General features: G+C 47.5%; 1 protein-coding gene across 2 annotated transcripts; it reads left to right on the forward strand.

Annotated features, from left to right (window-relative positions):
- The first annotated feature begins 606 nt into the window (after positions 1 to 606).
- Positions 607 to 15693, forward strand: BRD8 (bromodomain containing 8). Of its 2 annotated transcripts, XR_009278636.1 has the most exons (22): positions 607 to 689; positions 964 to 1060; positions 1895 to 1964; positions 2224 to 2273; positions 3146 to 3268; positions 3414 to 3494; positions 3931 to 3995; positions 4558 to 4694; positions 6581 to 6725; positions 7903 to 8112; positions 8516 to 8796; positions 9285 to 9740; positions 10085 to 10178; positions 10388 to 10434; positions 10776 to 10990; positions 11253 to 11345; positions 11526 to 11594; positions 12305 to 12482; positions 13139 to 13243; positions 14146 to 14190; positions 14535 to 14940; positions 15286 to 15693. XR_009278636.1 is itself a non-coding variant. In XM_058848673.1 (21 exons), exons 1-21 carry the CDS (start codon positions 671 to 673, stop codon positions 15343 to 15345), a joined length of 2811 nt encoding a protein of 936 aa, XP_058704656.1. In that variant the 5' UTR covers positions 607 to 670; the 3' UTR covers positions 15346 to 15693. The 2 variants fall into 2 exon arrangements, 1 of the variants encoding a protein (XP_058704656.1); XM_058848673.1 differs by lacking the exons at positions 14146 to 14190; positions 14535 to 14940 and adding an exon at positions 5115 to 5330.
- Positions 15694 to 20580: the final 4887 nt, after the last annotated feature.

Below are 20580 nucleotides of genomic sequence, written 5' to 3' on the forward strand. Positions count from 1 at the left end.
TTAGAGCAATGCACGCATGCAACCCCTGGCACATGCATCAGTCCCCACAAACACGGATCCCCACGTGGAACCCTCCCTACACACAGGATGCTGCTTCTAAATGTGCACATGTTCGCACTCCCTGCACACAGGGAAACCACACAGGACCCCGGCCACAGCCCGTGCACACACAAACAGTGCTCAGGACTCCAAACCCACCTCCTGGACATAGGGACACCACAAAGGATTCCTTCACGCACACAGACCACCTCTACAGCCCTCTAACACACGGTACCAAACAGACCTAACGCATACACCAACCTCCACATGGGACACCCCCAAACACGCAGTTCCACACCACCCACACACACGCGAGCACCAGGCGAGACCTGGCCGCACGCACAGGGACCCACCGCCAGCCACCCCTCTCACCGCTCCAGCCCGACCGCCCTTCTCGCCGCCCCTCGCCGATGCTCGGCGTTTCAAACCTCGCCGCCCGCCCGCTCCGCCAATGAGAGCCCGGCACGCGCGCCCCGCGGCCAATCAGCGCCCACCGTTAGGGAAGAAGGGGCGGGACCCGGACAACCGGCCGCCTGCGCGCGCGCACACGGCGGGGGGCGTGGCCCGGCCGCCTCCCGGCGGGCTTTGCGCGCGGTGCCACCCCTGTCGCCCTCAGGGCCGGGCGGGGAAGATGGCGGCGGGGCCGGGGAGTGAGTGCGAGGCTGGGTGGGAGATGCGGTGGGGAGCGAGCGGCGGCGGGGCTGGGGAGGAGAAGAGGCAGGGGAATGGCCCGAGGAGAACGGAGCGGTTGCGAAGCACCATCCCGGGAAGAGCCGACGGTGGGGCGGGCGGGGCGGGGCCAATGGGCTCGGGGAGGAGCGGGGCCAAAGAGCACGGGAGGGGCGGGACCAGCCGTGGGAACCGCGGGTTCGAGTCCCGGTGTGCCCGGGCGCTGCCCCCGCGCACTCCTGCCCTGTCCCGCAGAGCACAAGCTCCTGAGCGCCGGCCCCACCGAGCCCTGGTCCATCCGCGAGAAGCTCTGCCTGGCATCCTCCGTCATGCGCAGCGGCGACCAGAACTGGTACGGGGAAGGCGGGCGGATTGTGCAGAGCACCGGGGCACGGCACGGGGCTCACCCCGCTGCCTCTGTTCAGAACAAAGATGGGGTGTAAGAGTTGTTGAAGGTGGACCTGGACAGGCATTTTGTTGCCTTCATAACTACTGTGTGAAAGTAGAGGTGTGTTAATCAAAATAGTGATGAGAGCTTTGATGAGAGAGAGGGACTTTGCACAAGGACATGAAGTGTCAGGACAAGGGGGAATGGCTTCAGACTGACAGAGGGAGGGTTAGGTTGGAGATTAGGAAAAAATTCTTTACTGTGAGGGTGGTGAGGCACTGGCACAGGTTGCCCAGAGAAGCTGTGGCTCCCCATCCCTGGAAGTGTCCATGTGCAGGTTGGATAGGGCTTGGAGCAACCTGGGATAGTGGAAGATGTCCCTGCCCATGGCAGCAGGTTGGAACAAGATGATCTTTAAGATCCTTCCCAACCCGTTCTATGATTCTGTGTTCATAATTAGATGAGGTGAGTTGTGGACAACAAAGATATTTGGTAACAGATTTGTGTGCACTGAACCTATAGCTCTGTTTTACTGTTTTTTTCTCCTCACTAAAGTAAGGGTTTTGTGGAAATGTAATCATGTAACCAGATGCAAGAAACTTGCTTTTCAAAGCAAAGGAGTGAAGTTGCTGTTTATTAGAAGCAGGCAAATATTTTTTAGACTTGTACAACTCCTTGGTGAGTTTATCATGTTTAGCAGGGTTATACAATGATGTTAAGAGAGGTTTTCATCTGTTCTCTGCATGTTGGTGGGGGGAGAAGGTAAGTTGGTGGTGACTTGCCATTTCCCTCCCACAGGGTCTCAGTCAGCAGAGCCATCAAACCTTTTGCAGAGCCAGGACGCCCACCTGACTGGTTTTCCCAAAAGGTAAGACACATTTGAATCTTGGACACCAAACCTCTGCACAATCAGAAATGCCATATTGAGGATGAATTAAGGATTAATTGTTCAGTACTTTATCCAGTACACAGTTATCAAATAAGACTAACTAGAGAGATTCTTCACTAGCCATGTGATTGAGCTGTGAAGTTCCTTGCCTCAGGAATTTGTGCATGTCCATATATTTTGGTGTGTCCTGCTGTTTGAGCAAGCAAACTGTCCTCTGACTTCCTCTTTTTCTTCTCAGCACTGTGCATCTCAGTACTCAGAGCTCTTGGAGACCACGGAGACCCCTAAGTGAGTACAAAGCCTGACCCCAGCACAGCCTGCAGCAGCTGAGGGGGCACTTGTGGGTTCTTACAGCAAAGTCCTTGTCACTGTTAAATTACTTTTCTCCCTCCTCCTAAAAGGAGAATTTCAGAATGAGAAAATTCAGATGGAATAGCTGTTGTGGGACAGTGGGATCAGGGTTTGTCAGGTGGGAAAGATAATATTTATTTGGCTGGAATAAAACACTGCGTGTTATTGATCTTACTGATCAGAAGCTTTATAATAAATTTATCACTCAGAATAGGGGCAGAAAAGAGACAGAGTGAGAAGGGAGATGTTTTGTATTTGTCACTATTTTGCAGTGGTTTCTTACAGTTTTCTTATCAGTGTTATTACTACAGCTCTGGGATCTCAGTTATTTACTCTTCTAATTCTAGGCATTTTGTTTGGGGACTTCAAATTATATAAACTTAAAGACAGAATGTTTAAAAGTAATATTTGTGTGTGACTGATTTGTTTGTGAATGATCTTCAGCACTGGAGTTACAAAATCAAAGGACTTAGTAGAGTTAGTGAAGAAAAAAATAAATGTTTCTTCCTGGGGAGAAAAGAATTTCCTCTTGAAGGAAGGATTATTTTCAGGTGGAGAATTTTTAGTGTTCTTGCATCTTTGATCTGTTCTTGAAGATTTTAACACTAGGTGAATTAGCAAAAATTTGCTGAAGAGATTGTTTGAGCATTGTGGTTGTATTGAACATTGTTCAATATAATTTAAGGGAATTGGAGGAGGTTGATTTTTTTGGCATGAGCATGTCACGAATGACAGAGAGGAGCCTTTTATGAAAGAAGAGAGAGCTGGTGTGGTTTGTGTCTGAGTTTTTGTTTTGTCTTATTCTGTAGAAGGAAACGTGGTGAGAAGGGAGAAGTTGTGGAAACTGTGGAAGATGTTATTGTGCGGAAACTGACTGCAGAGCGGGTTGAGGAGTTGAAGAAAATTATTAAAGAAACACAGGAAAAATACAGGTACATGACAGAAGTGTTAAAATGTTGCACATCTGAGAGTCCTGTCCTGAAAAAAGTAGTCTAAGTGGGATGGTGATTGGGGTGAAAATGCTGCTTAAGGTGTCCAGTTCAGTGATCAGAAATTAAAAAGATTTTATGATTTCAGACAACTCAAGAAGGATGCAGAGCTGATCCAGGCCGGACACATGGATAACAGACTGGAGGAGCTGTGCAATGAGATCATGATGTGGGTTATTGAATTATTTCTTCTGAGATTGTAGTTTCCTGACACTCTGTCCAGCATCTCTTGCTCCACATTGTTTGGGTTAAGAGAAATGGGGCAGCTGGGCTGATGCTTTGGCCTCTGAGGGGGGACTTAGCTCAGACTAGGGGATACCAGCTGGTGTGGAGCATCCTTTGGAGTTGCTCAGTAAAAAGCTTGGCCATGGCTTGCAGAACCATGTTTGCTGCCTTCATTTTACAATCATCTGGAAGTGAAATTTCCAGCCCATTGTGTCATTCTCTGGCTCTGCTGCTTGTCTTGGGGGATTTGAGCCTGAGTCCACAGGAGTGGTTTGATGTTGTCTGGAGATAACAGGGTGGGCATTAGTAAAACTCATTTTGAAGGGGGAATTAAAAGGAACTGAGACACCCTGTAACAGAGGTTTTTGTTTTTAATACAGAAAGAAAAAAATGGAAGAAGAGGAGGCAGAAGTCAAGAGGAAGGCTACAGATGCTGCTTATCAGGGTAAGATGGAAATGAGCTGCCTTCATTTTCCTCAGACCAATGCATATATTTATAAGAGCATTAAGAAAATACTGAAGTCTTGTTAAGACCTGCAGGAGGAATTCCTTGACCCTAGAGTTGGAGAAAGAGGTTGTATTCTCTTTCCAGCATTATATTTGTAACAGGATAAAAGGCAGAGGTTTCTGAAAAAGGAACAAAATTTTCAGGAAAGGTGTATCCAAGTGGAAAGCAGGATTGGTAAAGAGTTCTCTGTTAGAATGTCACTAATTTCCCCTGGTCACTGAAGGTAAAAGGTAGAGGCTTTTATTCTGAATGTTCAGTTCTTCATAACTCTTTAATTTGGTGGTGGGAGGTGGTGAATACCCAACTGCTAGAGAAACCTGCAGCTGAAGTGCATTACCTAAAGTTAGTATTATCTGGGAACTGAGCCTAGTGGGGTGCAAGAAATTCCTATGACATAAATTGTTCTCTTAAAGTTCTTCAGGATAAAGTCAGAGGTAACTCCTGGGGACTGTCCACGATGGAGTCATGGAATCTCACTTTAATTTCTGTTCTCTTCCAGCTCGCCAGGCCATTAAGAACCCACCTCGAAGGCTCACGGGGGTGATGGTTCGTTCTCCTGCTGGCTCCACCTCCCCGGGCGGGGATTATTCCCTCGGAGATCTGTCCCAGCCCGCTGGGGATGAGGCCAGTCCAGGGGTAAGGAGCCTTCTCCGGGTAGGAGGGAAGCCCAGCTTGGGACATGGGGCTCTACATCCACCACAGAGAAGGGGCCTGGGGAGAAGCCCTTGCCTTGCTTTGCAGACTTCAGGTGCTGTAGTGTGGTTGGTGACAGTGCTGCTCGAGATCCATGTCCTTTTCCCTGTCTGTGGTGATCCGGTGCCTGGATCAAAGGCCGTGTAGGGGCATCAGTGGGTTGGCCAGGCAGTCTGTGAGTGCCTGGGAAATGGCTCTGCAGGGCAGGGAAAGGGTGAAAGCACATGCCTGGAGTAGGGGCAGCGAGTGAATGGAGTAGGTGTCTGTGGTGTGCTGGATCAATGCTCTTGGGGGAAGCAGCAAGCGGGGCTGGTCCGTGTGGTGGAGTGTGGCTTTGAACAGTGTGGTTTTTCTCTTTCTCAGGTCACGCCAGGGACATTGCCCAGCACCCCAGTTGCCTCCTTCATTGGAATCCCTGACACCCCTCCAGGCTCTGCTCCCCTGGATGCCCCCATGACCCCAGTCACTGATGATTCACCCCAGAAAAAGATGCTAGGACAAAAAGCAACTCCGCCTCCTTCCCCTCTGCTCTCAGAGCTGCTGAAGAAGGGCAGTCTCCTGCCCACAAGCCCCAGGCTGGTATGGAGCTCTCTGCTCATATATGCAAGCACACAAACAAGTTGCTCCAGACTCTCCCACTGAAAAAGGGGGATCTGGAAAGAATTTTTAAAAATGTGCAGTTTTGTGAGAGTCTCAGCAGAAGTGATAATCTGAGAGGTATAAATACCCCTGTGAGCTGCAGAGGTGAGCCCCTTTCCCAGCAGGACTGCAGGGCTTGTGCAGCACGTAGGACTGGCTGTCCCCTCAGTCATAAGGAGTTGGAGTTGCAGGGTTTGCTAGAGGAAATTGTTCTCCTCAGGGGAGGGAACTTGTTAGTCAGCATCATCCCCCTCAGCCTCCATGGAGCTGTTCCTGGTGATTCCTACACTGGGCTCACAATTCTTTACACCTTGTCAGAAGTTGTGTTTCAATATTCTTAATGTGTCTTAGCACAAGAGTAGGGAATCCTTGAATGGCATTTATGATCTGTATAGAAATGCTTCAGTTTTCTCCTAATTGTAGACAGTTACTAAAATCACTGTAATGAGAGCCCACCTGTGCTGTTAGTGACTCAGGAAGTCTTAGGAGATGCTGACACTGTTCAGAGCCCAGTCTGAGAACAGCAGCCATCAGCCTGCTTGTGACACAGACTCCCTGGGTTAGTGCTTTTGTGGTGGAGTAGGTGTGTTGCTATTGACTTTTCTTCATTGTAGTCAGATTTAGGTTTTTTTCTATTTGTTAGCTTGGGTAAATGTTCCGTGGATTTTGTGTTTGCAGGATGTAACATAAAGTGGAGCAGGGAAAGATAATGGCTGTGTAAGGCTGAGTTTTCTTTGTAGGAACAGGATTGGTTTGCATCTGTTTCAGGGTCTACCACAGGTTCACTGTGTGACCTTGATCAAGTTACTTTCCATCTTGGTACTTCTGCTTCTCTTAGTTAAAAACAAGGGATGTTTCTGTGCCATCTCAGGGTGTAGAGAGACTCATATGTGTAGAGGATTGTGAGGTCCTTGAGCAGAAGGACTGGGATGGAGCAAATGATGCACTCGGCCTCACCTCAAAGGAAGGTGGCACTGCTGCTGTGTGACAGCTGAGGAACAGCAACAGTTTCAGACTGTCATGTTTTGCACTTGTATGAGGGGCCTCAGGCAGGGACTAACCTGAACAAAAAGTGCAGAAGAAATGCTGGGACAGCAGATGCTGGTCCTGTTCATGGAGGTTCACATCTGGCAGAGAATCACTGGTGTGGTGGTATCTCCAGGAACTTCAGTCTCATCCTCCTTTGACAGGTCGGTGAAAATGAAATGGCAGTGGCTTCTGGTCACATGAACAGCTCTGGAGTGCTGCTGGAGGTAGGAAGTGTCCTTCCAGTGCTGCACAGTGGGGAAATGCAGTCGGCACCTGGTGCTGTCCCTGCATCTCCGGCTGCTTCAGGTAACTCGGGCCTCTCCCTGTACAGTTCTCCCTTAAGGTGTGCCTTCAGACTGTTCTGTGAACTTTCTTGGGAGAAAGATGATGTCTACCTGGCTGGTTTGGGGGATTCTCTATGAGTTGTATTCCTATTTCTGTGGAGATGGACCCCTGTCCATCTCACCCCTACTTCTTAAGAAGACCCTAACCCTTAAAAGAGTGACTGAAACAATTTGGCTTGATTCAGTCCTGATTATGCAGTCTGGTTTTCTGGGTTTGATACTGGCTGATAGCCAGGATTTGAGTGTAGAAAGAAAGGGTTTGTTCACACGGAGTCGAGGAAAAAATGGTCTAGATCTGATCCCCAGTGTGTTAAAACACAGCTCCCTGTGGATCTGGAGAACTCATGTGCCTTCCCTCTACTGTATCTTAAAGGTCTGTTGAGAGTTAGACCACTGAGTTCAAGAGGAAGTTCCACAGAGTGGGGGTAAGGGGGACAGTGCAGGACTCTGCATTGGGCTTTTTCAGAACAACCTGCCTAAAGTTTTTTTTTTCTCAGCTCTTGCGAACCAGTGATTTAATCACATTGTCTGCAACTGAGAATTTATTCATATAGAATTCCATACAAGTAATCTTTCTTTCCTTATCCACATCTGGTTTTTTAAGACCTGTTAATTTGGTCCAGACCTAATTAACTAAATTCACTAAATTTCTGAACACAGTTCACTAAATTCAGACTGGAAGTTACAGCTAAAATGAATGGCAACCTTTGATATAAGAGGAATTCTCCAGGAAAAACCTGCAAAGAGATCCCCTCCGCTCCCTCCCAGCTCCTGTGACAACTGTGTGTCTTGGCTTACTTTGTGTGTTCTCTCAGCACTGTTTTTCAGATTTCCCATAATTGTTTTGGGATGAGCCTTTGGAAGGGCATCTCTGTGCATGTGTTGCTTAGTCTGTCCAGCCCTTACAGTGAGTGCAGTGTTCCGTGGCTGCATGATTCCGCCTCAGACTGCACACACAACAGGAGTCATGCGTTTTTTGGTGCAGGTTCTCTGTACAGCTTTTGGGACTCTTTCCAGTTATCTTTCCATGTCTTTTCCCAGAAGAAGCCACCAGACAGTGAAGAGCCCATTGGTGGCTTTGTGGACTTGAGTGGTGGCTGCTTCTTGCTCATGTGCTTTTCCCTTCTACTCTCTGTTAGGTGCTCCTACGCTTTCCCGGCTTTTAGAAGCTGGTCCTGCACAGTTCACCTCACCTCTTGCTTCCTTCTCCGCTGTTGCCAGCGAGCCTCCAGCTAAGCTCCTGCCACCCCCCGTAGAGCCTGTGTCCCAGGCCACTATTGTCATGATGCCCACGCTGTCAGCACCAGCCGTTGTGCCACCAGCTGCAGCTCCAGAAAGCATAGCCACAGGTGCGTTCCTGAGCTACGCACTCAGAGGTCACGTCCTGCTGGAAAGCAGAACTTCCCGTGGGATCAGCGCCCTGCGAGCTCTCAGCTGGGTTTTATCACCTCAGACTCACCATCCTGGCCAAAAAGGATGGTTATGGCTGGGTTCTGGAGTAAACAGATGGTTTTAAACAGGGTTTGCTGGGTGGGGGTGGGAGTGCTGGTGATTTGCTGGACTGTGGTTCAAGGGTTGGAATCTCTCCTGTGGGAAAGCAAACCCATATTTGCCTTTTGTTAATCTAAGCTGTGGTGGGGTGGGTGGGCCTGGGATACTTGTGGTTGGTGCTTGGTCTTACCCACTGCAGTGTTTGTTTATGTGGGGACTTCTCCAGCTTGGTCTCTGACTGTCCCTCTCATCCTTGTGCAGTGAGCCAGCCAGAAGCCTGTGTTTCCATGGAGGCAGTGTCTGATTCCCATACTGTAACAGTGTCCATGGACAGCAGTGAAATATCAATGATCATTGATTCCATCAAGAAAGACTGCCTGGGTTCTGGGGCTGGCAACACTGCAGGATCTTCCAAAGATCACTGCATGGATGGGAAAGAAGATCTGGATCTGGCTGAAAAAATGGATATTGCAGTGTCCTATACGGGGGAAGAGCTGGACTTCGATACGGTTGGAAATATTATAGCCATCATTGAGGACAAGGTAAATGGGGAAAGCAGAATGCCAGTGCCTTTTGCTCCACATTCAGTTGGGTTAATCTCAAATGATTGCTGTTGACCAATTTAATTTAAACAACCGAGAAATAACAATTCCAGAATTCCCATTCTCACCATCATTTTCCAGATCAATAGGAAAGGACACCACTGCTGCATGTCTGACACTGGTGCTCCTTTTCAGAGTACAAAAAAGAAATGTCTTTCTTCCTTGGAGGGTAGAGTTTGGGTCACGTCTCTGGCAGACAGATGAGCACTGCTCACAGAATCCGTTCTAGGAGTGCCGTATTTCAGAAACTGAAGCTTCAGGAGAAACTCCCCCAGGGAGTGATACAAATCTTGCTGCAAATGGCAACTCTGTAAACAGAGTAGACTGGGATTTCCACAGTTGTCTCAGTACCAAATAACATGAGCTTCTCTTTAATCCCTCTTTCTGACCTCGGCCTGCACTGCCATGTGTTTGTTTTGACAATAAAGGTAGATGACCACCCTGAAGTCCTGGATGCAGCAGTTGTTGAAGCTGCTCTGTCTTCTTTCTGCGAAGATACCGATGACCCTCAGACTCTTCCTGGCCCGTGGGAACATTCAATTCGTCAGGAGCATGAGAAACAAGCCCAGATGCCACAAGTGTCTGTGACTGTGAAGCAGGAGAGATTGGAGTGTGAGGAACCAGAGGCAAAGGGAATTCGAGACCTAATGGGTATCAATGAGCTGGGGCCAGAAATAAAGACTGAACTTGCAGAGCAGGACCAGAGTCAGCTGGGCCCTGAAGAAACCATACCAGCAACTGCAAGAGTGACAGAAACACCAGAGCTTAGAAACCAAGAGATAGAGGAAGATCAAAGAGCAGCTGTAACATCAGGAGAGACTTCTGAAATCAAGATAGAGTCATCCCAGGGAGAAGACGCAGTGCTCAATCCAGTGAAGACAGAGGTATGTGGTCACAGAGGCTGTCTGGAACTGGTGTGGGGAAAGAGAGGAGCAGTTGTGGCAGGTAGGAGCAAAGTTTAGAGGAAGGATGAGTGCTGGGTTGAAGTGACCCTTCAGTGAATGTGACTGGCTGTTTTCCTGGGAGTCAGGCTGCTGATGTGCAGAGCAGCTCTGCTTTAGGCAGTACTTTTGTGTATCTCCCCCATCCATGTGCAGAATTGCTGCTGGGAAGGTGCTCAGAGAACCTCACTGCCTGGAGTTAGGTTAGAGTGAGTGAGATGTGCCCACACCTTCACTGAAGTAAGCTGACACAAACATCTAGATTTGTGCATTTCTCTTCCCTCCAGACCCCACCTGATGATGATTCATCCCCTCCACAAGTCCCAAATGTGAGTGAAGACTCCTCACAGGCTGATGTTCAGCACAAATTTGAGCTGTCAGGTAACTTAATTCAGCTAGGAAATCTTTTACATGCGACATTATTAGCTGGATAGTTGTTAGTTATCTGGTTCAGGTTTTTTTGGGGAGGAGGGAGAAAAGATACCTGTAGGAAGTGTTAATTACTGCAGGACAGTAGGCATTGGTGCAGGAGCTTTTGTAGGAAAGGCTGCTTAGGAGAATCAATCTCTCTGCATTTCTTTCTTTTACAGAGTCAATGAAGGAGGAGGCCCAAGCCCTGTTTAGGAGTCAGATGAAGGTAATTCCCAGTTGGTTTTAGTCATCTTGAGTTTATTAGCATCATCTTGCTACTGCTGCCTGCTGAAAGGCAAAGCTTGTGTTCAGCTTTCTGCACTGGGAAGTGAGCAGTCTGCAGCTGAAGGGGAAATTGCTTCAGAATGTAAAGGTGTTTGTTTATGTGCTTCTGGGTCTGTGGGGAGAAGCAGGGCAAGCTGGAGAGACTGGGATTTTGTGGAAGTGCCTGTACAGTTGTCAGCAATCTCACAAGAAAATCACTTTGCTCACAGAACCATAGTTGCTTTGGAGGTGCTGAGTGGCTGCTGTAGCTGGCTGTGCCAGCTGATGGACTCTGTGTTTCAGGATGGGCAGGGTGAGGAGGATGATGAGGATGGTGCCAGTGAGGCTGCCAGTTTGGAGGAACCCAAAGAAGAAGACCAGGGTGAGGGGTATCTCTCAGAGATGGATAACGAGCCCCCCGTGAGCGAGAGCGATGACGGCTTCAGCGTCCACAACGCGCCCTTGCAGTCCCACACGCTCGCCGACTCCATCCCCAGCAGCCCGGCCTCCTCGCAGTTGTGAGTGTCAGGGCACACAGGGAATGGAGGATTCCCATTTCTGGTTTGCTGAGTGGGTCCCAAGGGAGAATTTGTAGATTTTTGTTTGGTTCTTGCTTGCAATGGCAAGTGTGCAGACAGCACTCCAGTACCAGCTCCCACTTTTTTCCTTCTGTCTTTGGTGTGGATTAGCGTGGGCATGTCAAGGACAAAACAAACCATGAGTTTTCTGCTCAGAAGCAGTGATCAGACTCCTGAAGGAATTACATTCTTCTCTTCACAGCTCAGTGTGCAGTGAGGACCAGGAAGCAATACAGGCTCAGAAGATCTGGAAGAAAGCCATCATGCTGGTTTGGAGAGCAGCAGCTAATCACAGGTGAGTTTGATGTTTGGCAGAAAGAAGTGACTAATCCTAGACAAGTCTCCACTCTCCCATCTCAGAGGCTTATCTCTCTTAGGAGATGATGAATCATTGTTACAGACAAATAAACAGGACAGCATGAAACAAATATTTACCAGCAAGTACAGGCACTGAGTGGACTCTTTCTCTCTGTAGGTATGCCAATGTCTTCTTACAGCCTGTAACTGATGACATAGCACCAGGCTACCACAGCATCGTGCAGAGGTAAGTCTCAGCAGTCTTCTGTCACTATAACTCTGTATGTTTGCATATTTGTAGGGATTTCTGGCAGGAACAATGTAGTTTTTGCCTGCTGTTCAGACTTGGAAAAGTATTCTTTTTCTGACATGATTCAGTCAGAAGCAGGTTTCCCCAAGACAAGAGTCATCATCAGTAACAGGCACATGCCTGTACACAGTCCTGACTTTGTGTGAAGTACGCTGAGTTACACAGAACATTTTATCAGTAAGGTGAAACTGATCTGTTTCTCCCAGTTTCTATCTAAGATTAGGATTTAACCTTTTGAATTCCTAAAAGCTCTTCTTTAGTCAACATTTTTTGCTGTCCTAGATGGTGGTCTTTTCTGGAAGAGTTACCAGAATCCCCTGCTAGCTGCTGAAATCTCTTGTAAACAATTCAAGTTCAGTGGCTGCAGCTCTAGCTCCTTAGTATCTCTGTCAGTGGTGCCTGGAGAAGGCAAATGCTTCTCCTGAGAGATCTCTGAGGCTGTTGTTACTATTCCAGGTAACTGCTGGACACCTTTTGTCTTCTGACCCAGGCCTTGGAGCTGGGGAGCACAGCCCATGGGGGGAGAACTTGTTCAGCTAAATGAAATAGGCTGTAACTAAACACATTACAGACCCAGGGCTGTTTCCAAAGGAGATGGGGAAGAATTAAGCATTTCTGTTGCAATTTTGCCTGCATTTCTTTCACAGGCCAATGGATTTATCTACCATCAAAAAGAACATTGAGAACGGGCTGATCCGAACCACAGCTGAGTTCCAGCGGGATATTATGCTGATGTTTCAGAATGCAGTGATGTACAACAGCTCTGACCATGATGTGTACCACATGGCTGTGGAGATGCAGAGAGATGTCCTGGAGCAGATCCAGGTAAAGTACTGCGCTGAGGCCAGCACAGGACAGAGCATCTTCCTCTCTCCACAGATCTGGCTGTAAGACCACGGTTTCACTCTCAGTGTGTTTGAATGGTTTGAATGCAGTGGGTCCTGTCCTCCCCTGCTTCTCTCTGTCATGGCAGCTGAGGTGTTTATGTTGAACTAGATTGTGGGCGAGTTAAAAGTAACACAGCAAAATTTTTTATATGTTCATCCCAGACCAATTTCAAATGTAATTTCCTTCAGGGAAATGCTTAGGCCAGCAAGAACCAGGGTGTGGTTCAGGAACAGAAGCAAGCAACAAGAACGGTGAATGACAGGGGACGCAACGGCTTCTTTGGGTGGCTGTGCTGGTTTATGTTGATATAGAGTGCACATGAAACTGCCCTGTCAATTTATGCTATTTAAAATATCCTTTGAAGCAGAATGTCCCAGCTGGCAGGGCTAACAGAGTTTGAATTGGGGTTTTGTAGTTCCTCAGGACTTGTGGCTTCTGAGGTAAATTGAGGAACTTATTCTGAGCAGCACACAAGGAACTGAAACTGCCTCTGACCCAATCATTCCCGGCCTGTGGTCTGTGATAGTTAACTGACATGCACTTACTGAGCTTGTTTTGCCTGACTATCTTAACAGAGTGTGGTTTCCTTGCAGCAATTTCTGGCCACACAACTGATGATGCAAACATCAGAGTCAGGGATCAGTGCAAAGAGCCTGCGGGGGCGAGACTCCACTCGCAAGCAGGATGCTTCGGAGAAGGTGAGAATGCTGCACCCTGTGCAAGGGCACTTGGGATCTTCTGAAGAATCCCAAGATACTGCATGAAGTTCCCACACCAAATACCCACACCAGCATCTTCATGTGAACAAATTTTCTATAAATATACCTATTGATTAGATTTCGATTCTGGAACTGTACAGCATTCCAGAGACAGGTCTCTTGAGTTTTTTTCCTGTAATCCAAATACTTCTATTATCTGTTTTTAAAAACAAGTGATAAAAACTGCAGGGAAATGAACAGAGTATTGAGGTGTGAATACTCTCAGGCACATGGTGTGACTCTTGGGGATGGGCCTGCAGGGCAGGGAGTTGGACTCAGTGATCCGTGTGGTTCTCCTCCAACTCCACAGATTCTGTGATTCTCTGGTATGGCAGAAAGGTGAAGGGAATTGCCATATCCTTCACTTTCTAGTCAGGTTTTTAGAGCTAGAGAATCAGTCACCTCTGGTTTGCTGTGTAAAATACACCGGAGAACCTTTGAATTCCACACTGATCTAAGCAATGAAGGTTTGTTTGTGGTTTTTTTCTTCTGTAAAGACACATGATGAAGTGATCTCAGGTACTCTCTGGTGCACACAACACTGTGACAGCAGGGACCGCCTGCTTAGTTCTAGTGACAGCTGCACCAAGCAGGAATTGTTTGGTAGACCAGAAAAACTTGCTGTGGCTGTGGAGGGAATATCCCTTTCCTGGCATTCTGGCTCTCGCAGTATCCCTCTTTTTGTCTGTTTTTATGTTCCTGCTGCATAAGACTGACACCCTGCAGGAAGGGGAGTGGGGCACATATTCCTCTATGCTCGTGTGTGGGCTCAGTGCTTCTGTGTGGTGTGTGCATTTCCGTAGCTGATGCCTGATAAGTCCTTCTGTTTGGCCTTTTAACAGGACAGTGTCCCAATGGGCTCTCCTGCCTTCCTTCTCTCTCTCTTTGTAAGTATTGAAAGGCTCCAGCAGGTTCTGCATTACTGCTGCCAGGTGCTCTGCTCCTTGTCTGGGTGATCACTGCACTGTCACAGCATCCTTAGCACTGCAGCAGGGTGTGTTTGACTTGGGGGCTGCACCACTGTGATCTGAGAAGAGACATCTCAGTCCCTTATTCTCAAAATGGGTGAGCGGGTGGGGCTTCAGTCTTTTCTTCTGGTTCCAAGTGTTTTTGTTTTGTCATCTGCTTTTGCTTTTTTCCATGACTTCTCTCCTGCTTTCTTTCCATGTAAGTGGGAAGACAAACCAATTGGTGCAGTCCTGTAGTTCCTACATCTCTCATGTTTATACAGCTGCCCCTTCCACACGTCCGAGGCAGTACAAAAGGTCTTGGGAGAATGAGGAGTCAGCTGTGTGTCCTTTATCCGTTCCTGGTTCAGAAAGTAAATAAGACTCTGCAGAAATATCTTGCTCTGTGCCTGTGGTCATCTGGAAGTGTTTGGAAAATTATTCCCTCTGGGAAACCCCTAGTCTCTGAGTCACTGTGAGGAAAGAGAGGAGGAAGATGTATCTCACATGTATCTAAAGACAGAGGAGTACTCCGGGAGAGGCAGCAGATCAGCCAGAGAGGGCAGCGGATCAGAGGAAGCTCTCAGCTCACCTGCTTGTGGAAAAGAGCTGTGTGGAGGATCTAGGGAGCCTAGTGCCAGGGTCACTCAGCTGGAGGAGCACTTCCCATAGGGATCAGCAGCTAATCAGGTAGGTTAGTCAGCAGTTTTCCTTTTCCCACCTTAAGCTAGAATCTGCTGCTTCGGAGAAAGCCTGCACTCTATGCATTCTCCGGGCCAGAGGTATTGCTTCTCTACCCTGGCTTCAGCAGTGCAGAGATGCTGCCAAGCCCAGCACCCTGCTGTGTCCAGATCCAACTTTAGGTAGGTCTGCAGGCAGGCCTTGGCAGGGACAGCTTCCCTTTGTCCTGATGGGAAGGCATGAAAAGTTGTTGCCAGATGCAGAATTCCCTCCCTCCCTCCCTCCCTCCCTGCCCTGTGCCGGAGGGACGTTCCTGTGGGGTTGTGTAACTGTGTGTGTTTGCCTTGTGAGCAGGACGGAGGCACCAGAGGGCGGCGCTGCGCCATCGAGGCCGACATGAAGATGAAGAAATGATGCTGAAGACACAAAATCCCGGCGGAATCCCAGGCATTCGGAGCTGGAGTACAAGCAGACAGCTCTTAACAGCTGTTGGAGGAGGAGGAAAAGCTGCAGGTCCATTTCTGGGACCTGGTTCACCACCTTTGCTTGCCCTTCTGGACGGCAGTGTCTTGTCAGAATGTGTAACCCAAAGAAACTTCCCCAGAGGGGAAGACCGGCCCCCCTGCCTGTTTTAGGGCAGTTGTCTTGGGCTTCATCAGTGTTCTGGTGTTAGCTAGCAACTGGTGGCTCGTATGTACTGTAATGTGAAGTGTACAGATTTTTACTAGTGATGTGTAAATGTGATGTATATTAAAATCTGGGAACAAACCTGTGTCCAGTGTACTGAGCATCTGCAGGGAGGAACCCTGTTGTACAAGCCTGGATCCCCACCTGGAATATCTGCAAATACAATTCTCTTCCAGTTATCCCTATAGCACACATGAATGGCAGAGCTCTGATGTTAGAGACAATCCATAAATCACGGGAATGCTGCACAGTGCTTGGAAGGAGAGGAAGATTCCCTGCTTGAGTGTGTGAGGATACAGCACTGCTGTGGTGACACTGGAGATCAAACCTTGAGAAGTTAAATACCGCAGTCTTGTTGGAGCCTTAGGAGAAAATGCATTGAAAAGGACTTGACATTGTTTCCCCAGAGCTCTGTGGAGGCTGCACTAGTCAGAGTGAAAATCTGTGATCCCAGCACCCGTAGGCAGGATTGCCAGTACTTGGTTTCACGTCGGAGCTTGTGTGCTGTTTCTACTGGGAATTACTGTCCTTTTCCTCAGCAACATGATGGTTTAAGTTCTCTGCGAGAATTTCCAAGTCACTTTTTCTGCTCATATGACCTGAGATGAAACTTGCATGTTTTCTGCCCACACAACCTTTCATGGGTGAAAGAAAAACAACAAAATGACACCATCCTTGATTGTTGCAGCAGCTGGGAGTGCTCTGCACTCTGTACAACATGTCCAGGGTGCAGCTTTCTGGTAGACAGGTTTCAGGAAACTGAGTCACTGGGATTAAGACCAGAGGCATTGTTGCCTTATCCAGTAAGGGCTCTCAATTTTCACAAGTTCAGTGTTGAAGTTGGCCATGCCTGCTGTGTCAAGTCCCATGTATTGCTGAGGTGAATTTTCACCAAGAGTCACCTTACTGATGTGGAAATGCTGAAACTCCTTTGGATTGGTGATTGGTTGTCCTTCACTGCTAAACCTGGGGGCAAATTTCTGGTTTGAATTTTTATTGTTCTCAGTTCATAGCACAAAAAGTTAACAGGGTCTTTTTCATGCATTTTATGGAGTGTTTTCAGTTAGGGACAAACATTTTAGCATTGCCTGTTGTGACAGGACAAGGTAATGGTTCTAAACTAAAAGCCCTACTTAGACTGGATGAAGATTTTTTTACAATGAGTGTGGTGAGGCCCTGGCACAGGTTATCCAGAGAAGCTGTGGATACCCCATCCCTGCAAGTGTTGAAGGCCAAGTTGGATGAGACTGAGCAACTTGGGATAGTGGAAGGTGTCCCTGCCTATGGCAGGGGGGCTGGACCCAGACAGCCTCTAAAGGTCCCTCCCAACCCAACCTCTTTCCATGATTCTAAGTTGGAAAGAACCTCTGTGCATTCCTTTCCTTCATTCAGCTGCTCAGAGCAGGGCCAGCTTCAAATATTTACCTTATACCCAGTCAGAATTTCCTGTGGTGCAACTTGTCTCTGTCTCCTTTCACTGCTGGGCACTGAGAAGAGTCTGGCTCCATTTCTCTGTAATACCTCTGTCCTGCCATTGTCTCTGCTGGAAAACTGAAGGTGCAGCACAGGAGAAGACCTTTATCAGACCCTCTGGTAACTTGCTTTCATCATGGCAAGCATTGCTCTTCCTTCCTACCCTTGGTTTCTTCTCTAAACCAGGTATTTTTCTCTCAGCCTTTTCTCTTGTCCCATGACATTTTAATAGTCTTTAATGATGTTTAAGAGCTTTAAATATGATTTTCTCTACGGAGCCTCATTCCCTCTTTCCCAATTCATCATCTCATGCTCTGACTACTTATTAATTCTCTTCTTCCTAATACTTTGTTCAAATCTGTCTAGTACAGGGCTGATGTTTTACTGTGCTGCATCTCCCAGCACCCACCCTTTTACAGACAGATAAAACTGTCATCCCTTTCTGGTTTTCTTCTTAAATGACAACTTACACAGCATAGGCTCAGTCACGTTATATTTAAGCTGCTTTAGGGCTCACAAATGAATCCCAATGGGTTCTAAGGTTTATTCACTCCCTCAAATTGTTCTAAAATCTCCCCTGTTGACATTTTAATTAGAAATCGTCTCTCAGACCCATCCCAAGAGAAGGTCTCGTGTGAGCTCCTCTGTGGCAACTGCTGATAATGATGATTAATTTGGTTTTTCCAACTGGCCCTATTTTCCACTGAGATGTTTGGCACTGATCGTGTGTCATCCCCACTGATCATCTGGCAGCTCCCTGCGTCTGATGTTTTTGATGAGGTTTTTTGTTTTTATTTGCTTTTATGTCTTTAGCAAATTGTTCTCGTTTTCTTTTCTTTTTTGCCTACTTTATGTGGATTCTGCATTTCGTTTATTAGAATTCAGGCTTTTATCATTTTTCTTGTTTTGACATGTAAGTTCTTTTTAAAGGCTGTCTTTTTGATTTCTAACAGCTTTTTCCCAGAACAGCAAGGGTTGTGCAGTGTCTGATCCCTGCAAAGCGAACTAAAACTTTCCAGTCTGAGAGAGGTTCCTTGCTAGTGACTTCTGTAGCCAACATAATTAAGAACTGTCAGGCAATTCTTAATTAAAAGTTCAAGTCTGTGTCATTTTGTCCGGAAATGGGTAGAGCTGAGCTGTCTGTGATTATTTCACTCATCATGTCTTGCACTAACTGTTCTGCTCTCTGGCATCTTGAGTCTTCCAAGATTTGGTGAAACTGAGCATAAGGCTGAAGATCTTTTTAATCTTATGCCCAAGTTCCCAGGACTTCCTGATTTTCAGCATTTATCCCTCGGGGAGCACAGAAAGATGATCACAAGTGATCAGATTACCCAGGGCTGAGGCTTTTCCGTGCCTCTGCGTGTGGCAGCTCTGCTGAGGCTGCAGGAGAGAGCTCCAGGCACAGGGTTTCTCTTCAGATGGAATCTCAGTTTGCCCAACTCCCTCACCTGGAAGCTGAGAGCAGGTAATACTATCTCTTACCTCATCAAATTTCATCTGCTGCCACTGAAGAGAACTTTGAAAGAGGTTTTGGAAGGACAGGCTTTCAGATCCCAACTCTGCTTGCAAGTTGACAAAATAAGCAAAGCTGTTTTCTCATCCCAGACCCAGTGGATTCTGTATTTCTCCCAGTTATGCACTATAAGCTGAATTTGGAATTGTGCTAGCAGTCCTGAGAATGGAAAAGACAATCAGTGAGAAATATGCTTGTTCAAAACTTGTGAAAAAATTGGGTTGTACATAATTAACTGAAGGCTCTAAAGACAGTGTTAATTAATGCATAGAATTCTCCATAGGTGCAGCATCCAGGCAGCTCCATTCAGTGGCAAGACGCAGATTTTGTAACATCTTTTACTTTTGTACTGTGACTGCAATCAATTCCCCAGGCTTAGAGGACTCAGAGTGCTTTCATGGAGTAGAAGACATGTAGGCATGGACTAATCAACAGAGATTAAATGAGTGGTTTCTTCCTTAATGCTTTAACTTTTCTGCAATGTATAGAACTGTCGGTGTGTGACTGTGTGGTTATAATTCCTCCGGCATGAGGTATCACCATCCAGATAAATCACACCTGTCACTTTCAAAACTGTGTCTGTAAGGTTTGTACTAAGTTATCTCCAGTATAAGAAGTTCTCAACAAGTGGAATTTCAGTGAGTTGTCCTTGGAGTCACCAGTTGTTCCCAGCACTCAGCAACTGAGGAGCCCCAGCAGGACTTGGTCTGAGCTTGCTGGATGCCTTCAGCACCTTAAATATGGAGCATCAGCAAAGCCACATGCTCCCAGACAGCTCAGCATGCCCTCAGCAGAGTGGCCTACTGAATGGAGCAGAGAGAGAGCACAGCAAAAGCACCAGAAAACCTGAAATTCAGTTGCTCTGAAGCAGCAGTTTGTGTTGCAGAGCTGCAGCCCTGCCATGTGCTGTGTGGTGAGCTCAGGTGTAGGCTGCTCACTTCAGAGTCCTTCCCATGCTGTGGCCCTCCAAGTGTGTCCAGAAATGAGCTGGGCTTGGCAGTTCTGGATCAGGATACATTTCTTCATTGTTTCATTGTTTCATTGTCTTTTCATTGTTTGCAGATGGGCCATGCCTGGCAGTCTGAGTTGGAATCTCCCATCAAGTCAGAGAACAGTGATTTCCAGTCTCTTCCTGACTGGGATTCAAGCTTGGATCTGGATGTGAGGAGCTGGAGAAACACTGAAGAGCTGGCCATGGGGAAGCTAGAGGGGAGCAGCCAAGAGACAGACCTTGAAATGGAGCTGAGTGAGCCGCTCTGGAAGGATGATAGTGAAGATTACCACAAGGCAGTGAAGCCATGTGAAAGCGACAGTCTTTTCCGGTTCCTCTTGGAGGTAGGGCTGTTTGGATTACAGGAAGGTGGGCAGCAAGTTCAGGCCTTCCTGAAACATTGGGCTTTTCAGGGCTGGGACCATCCATACAAACAGAAACAGATTGGAGGCACAGCAGAAGCTCTGGGTTCACTTTTCCCCAGCCCAGCCTTTCCTCCCATTCAGAGCTCACATTGCACCCAGGCAGGTGCTTTGCCAAAACACAGCTCGCCCTTAAGCACAGAAATGTCAGAGAACTGACACTGTAATAATAACACAGGGCTTCATCAGATTTTGCAAGGATTCCTAAAAATGGAAAGGAGTTCGTGAGTGATTGCAAAAATAGCATCTCTGCTGTTTATTTCTTCTTCCTTTTGCCTTCACAACTTGAAGTAATAAATCACTGTCTTGCAGGTAACCCAGATGTTGGAATCTTTCTGCATTAGCAGCAAAGAGTCATCGCAGACTCCGTGGGATTATTGTGGCTCGGGGAAGCAGAGTGACGGGGGAGAAGTGAGGTGCCAGGAAAAGACCACAGGAACAGCAGTCTCGGGAGCAGAGGAAAGTCAACTACACATCCTGGCAAAAGATGAGAAAGAGCACTCCCTGGGAAGAGAGGTAGAAGAGTGGTGGTCCTAAAAGAGCCTCTAGCCCTGGATGAG

The sequence above is a fragment of the Poecile atricapillus genome, chromosome 13 (genome assembly GCF_030490865.1).
Source record: "Poecile atricapillus isolate bPoeAtr1 chromosome 13, bPoeAtr1.hap1, whole genome shotgun sequence".
In the NCBI taxonomy this organism is placed as follows: domain Eukaryota; kingdom Metazoa; phylum Chordata; class Aves; order Passeriformes; family Paridae; genus Poecile; species Poecile atricapillus.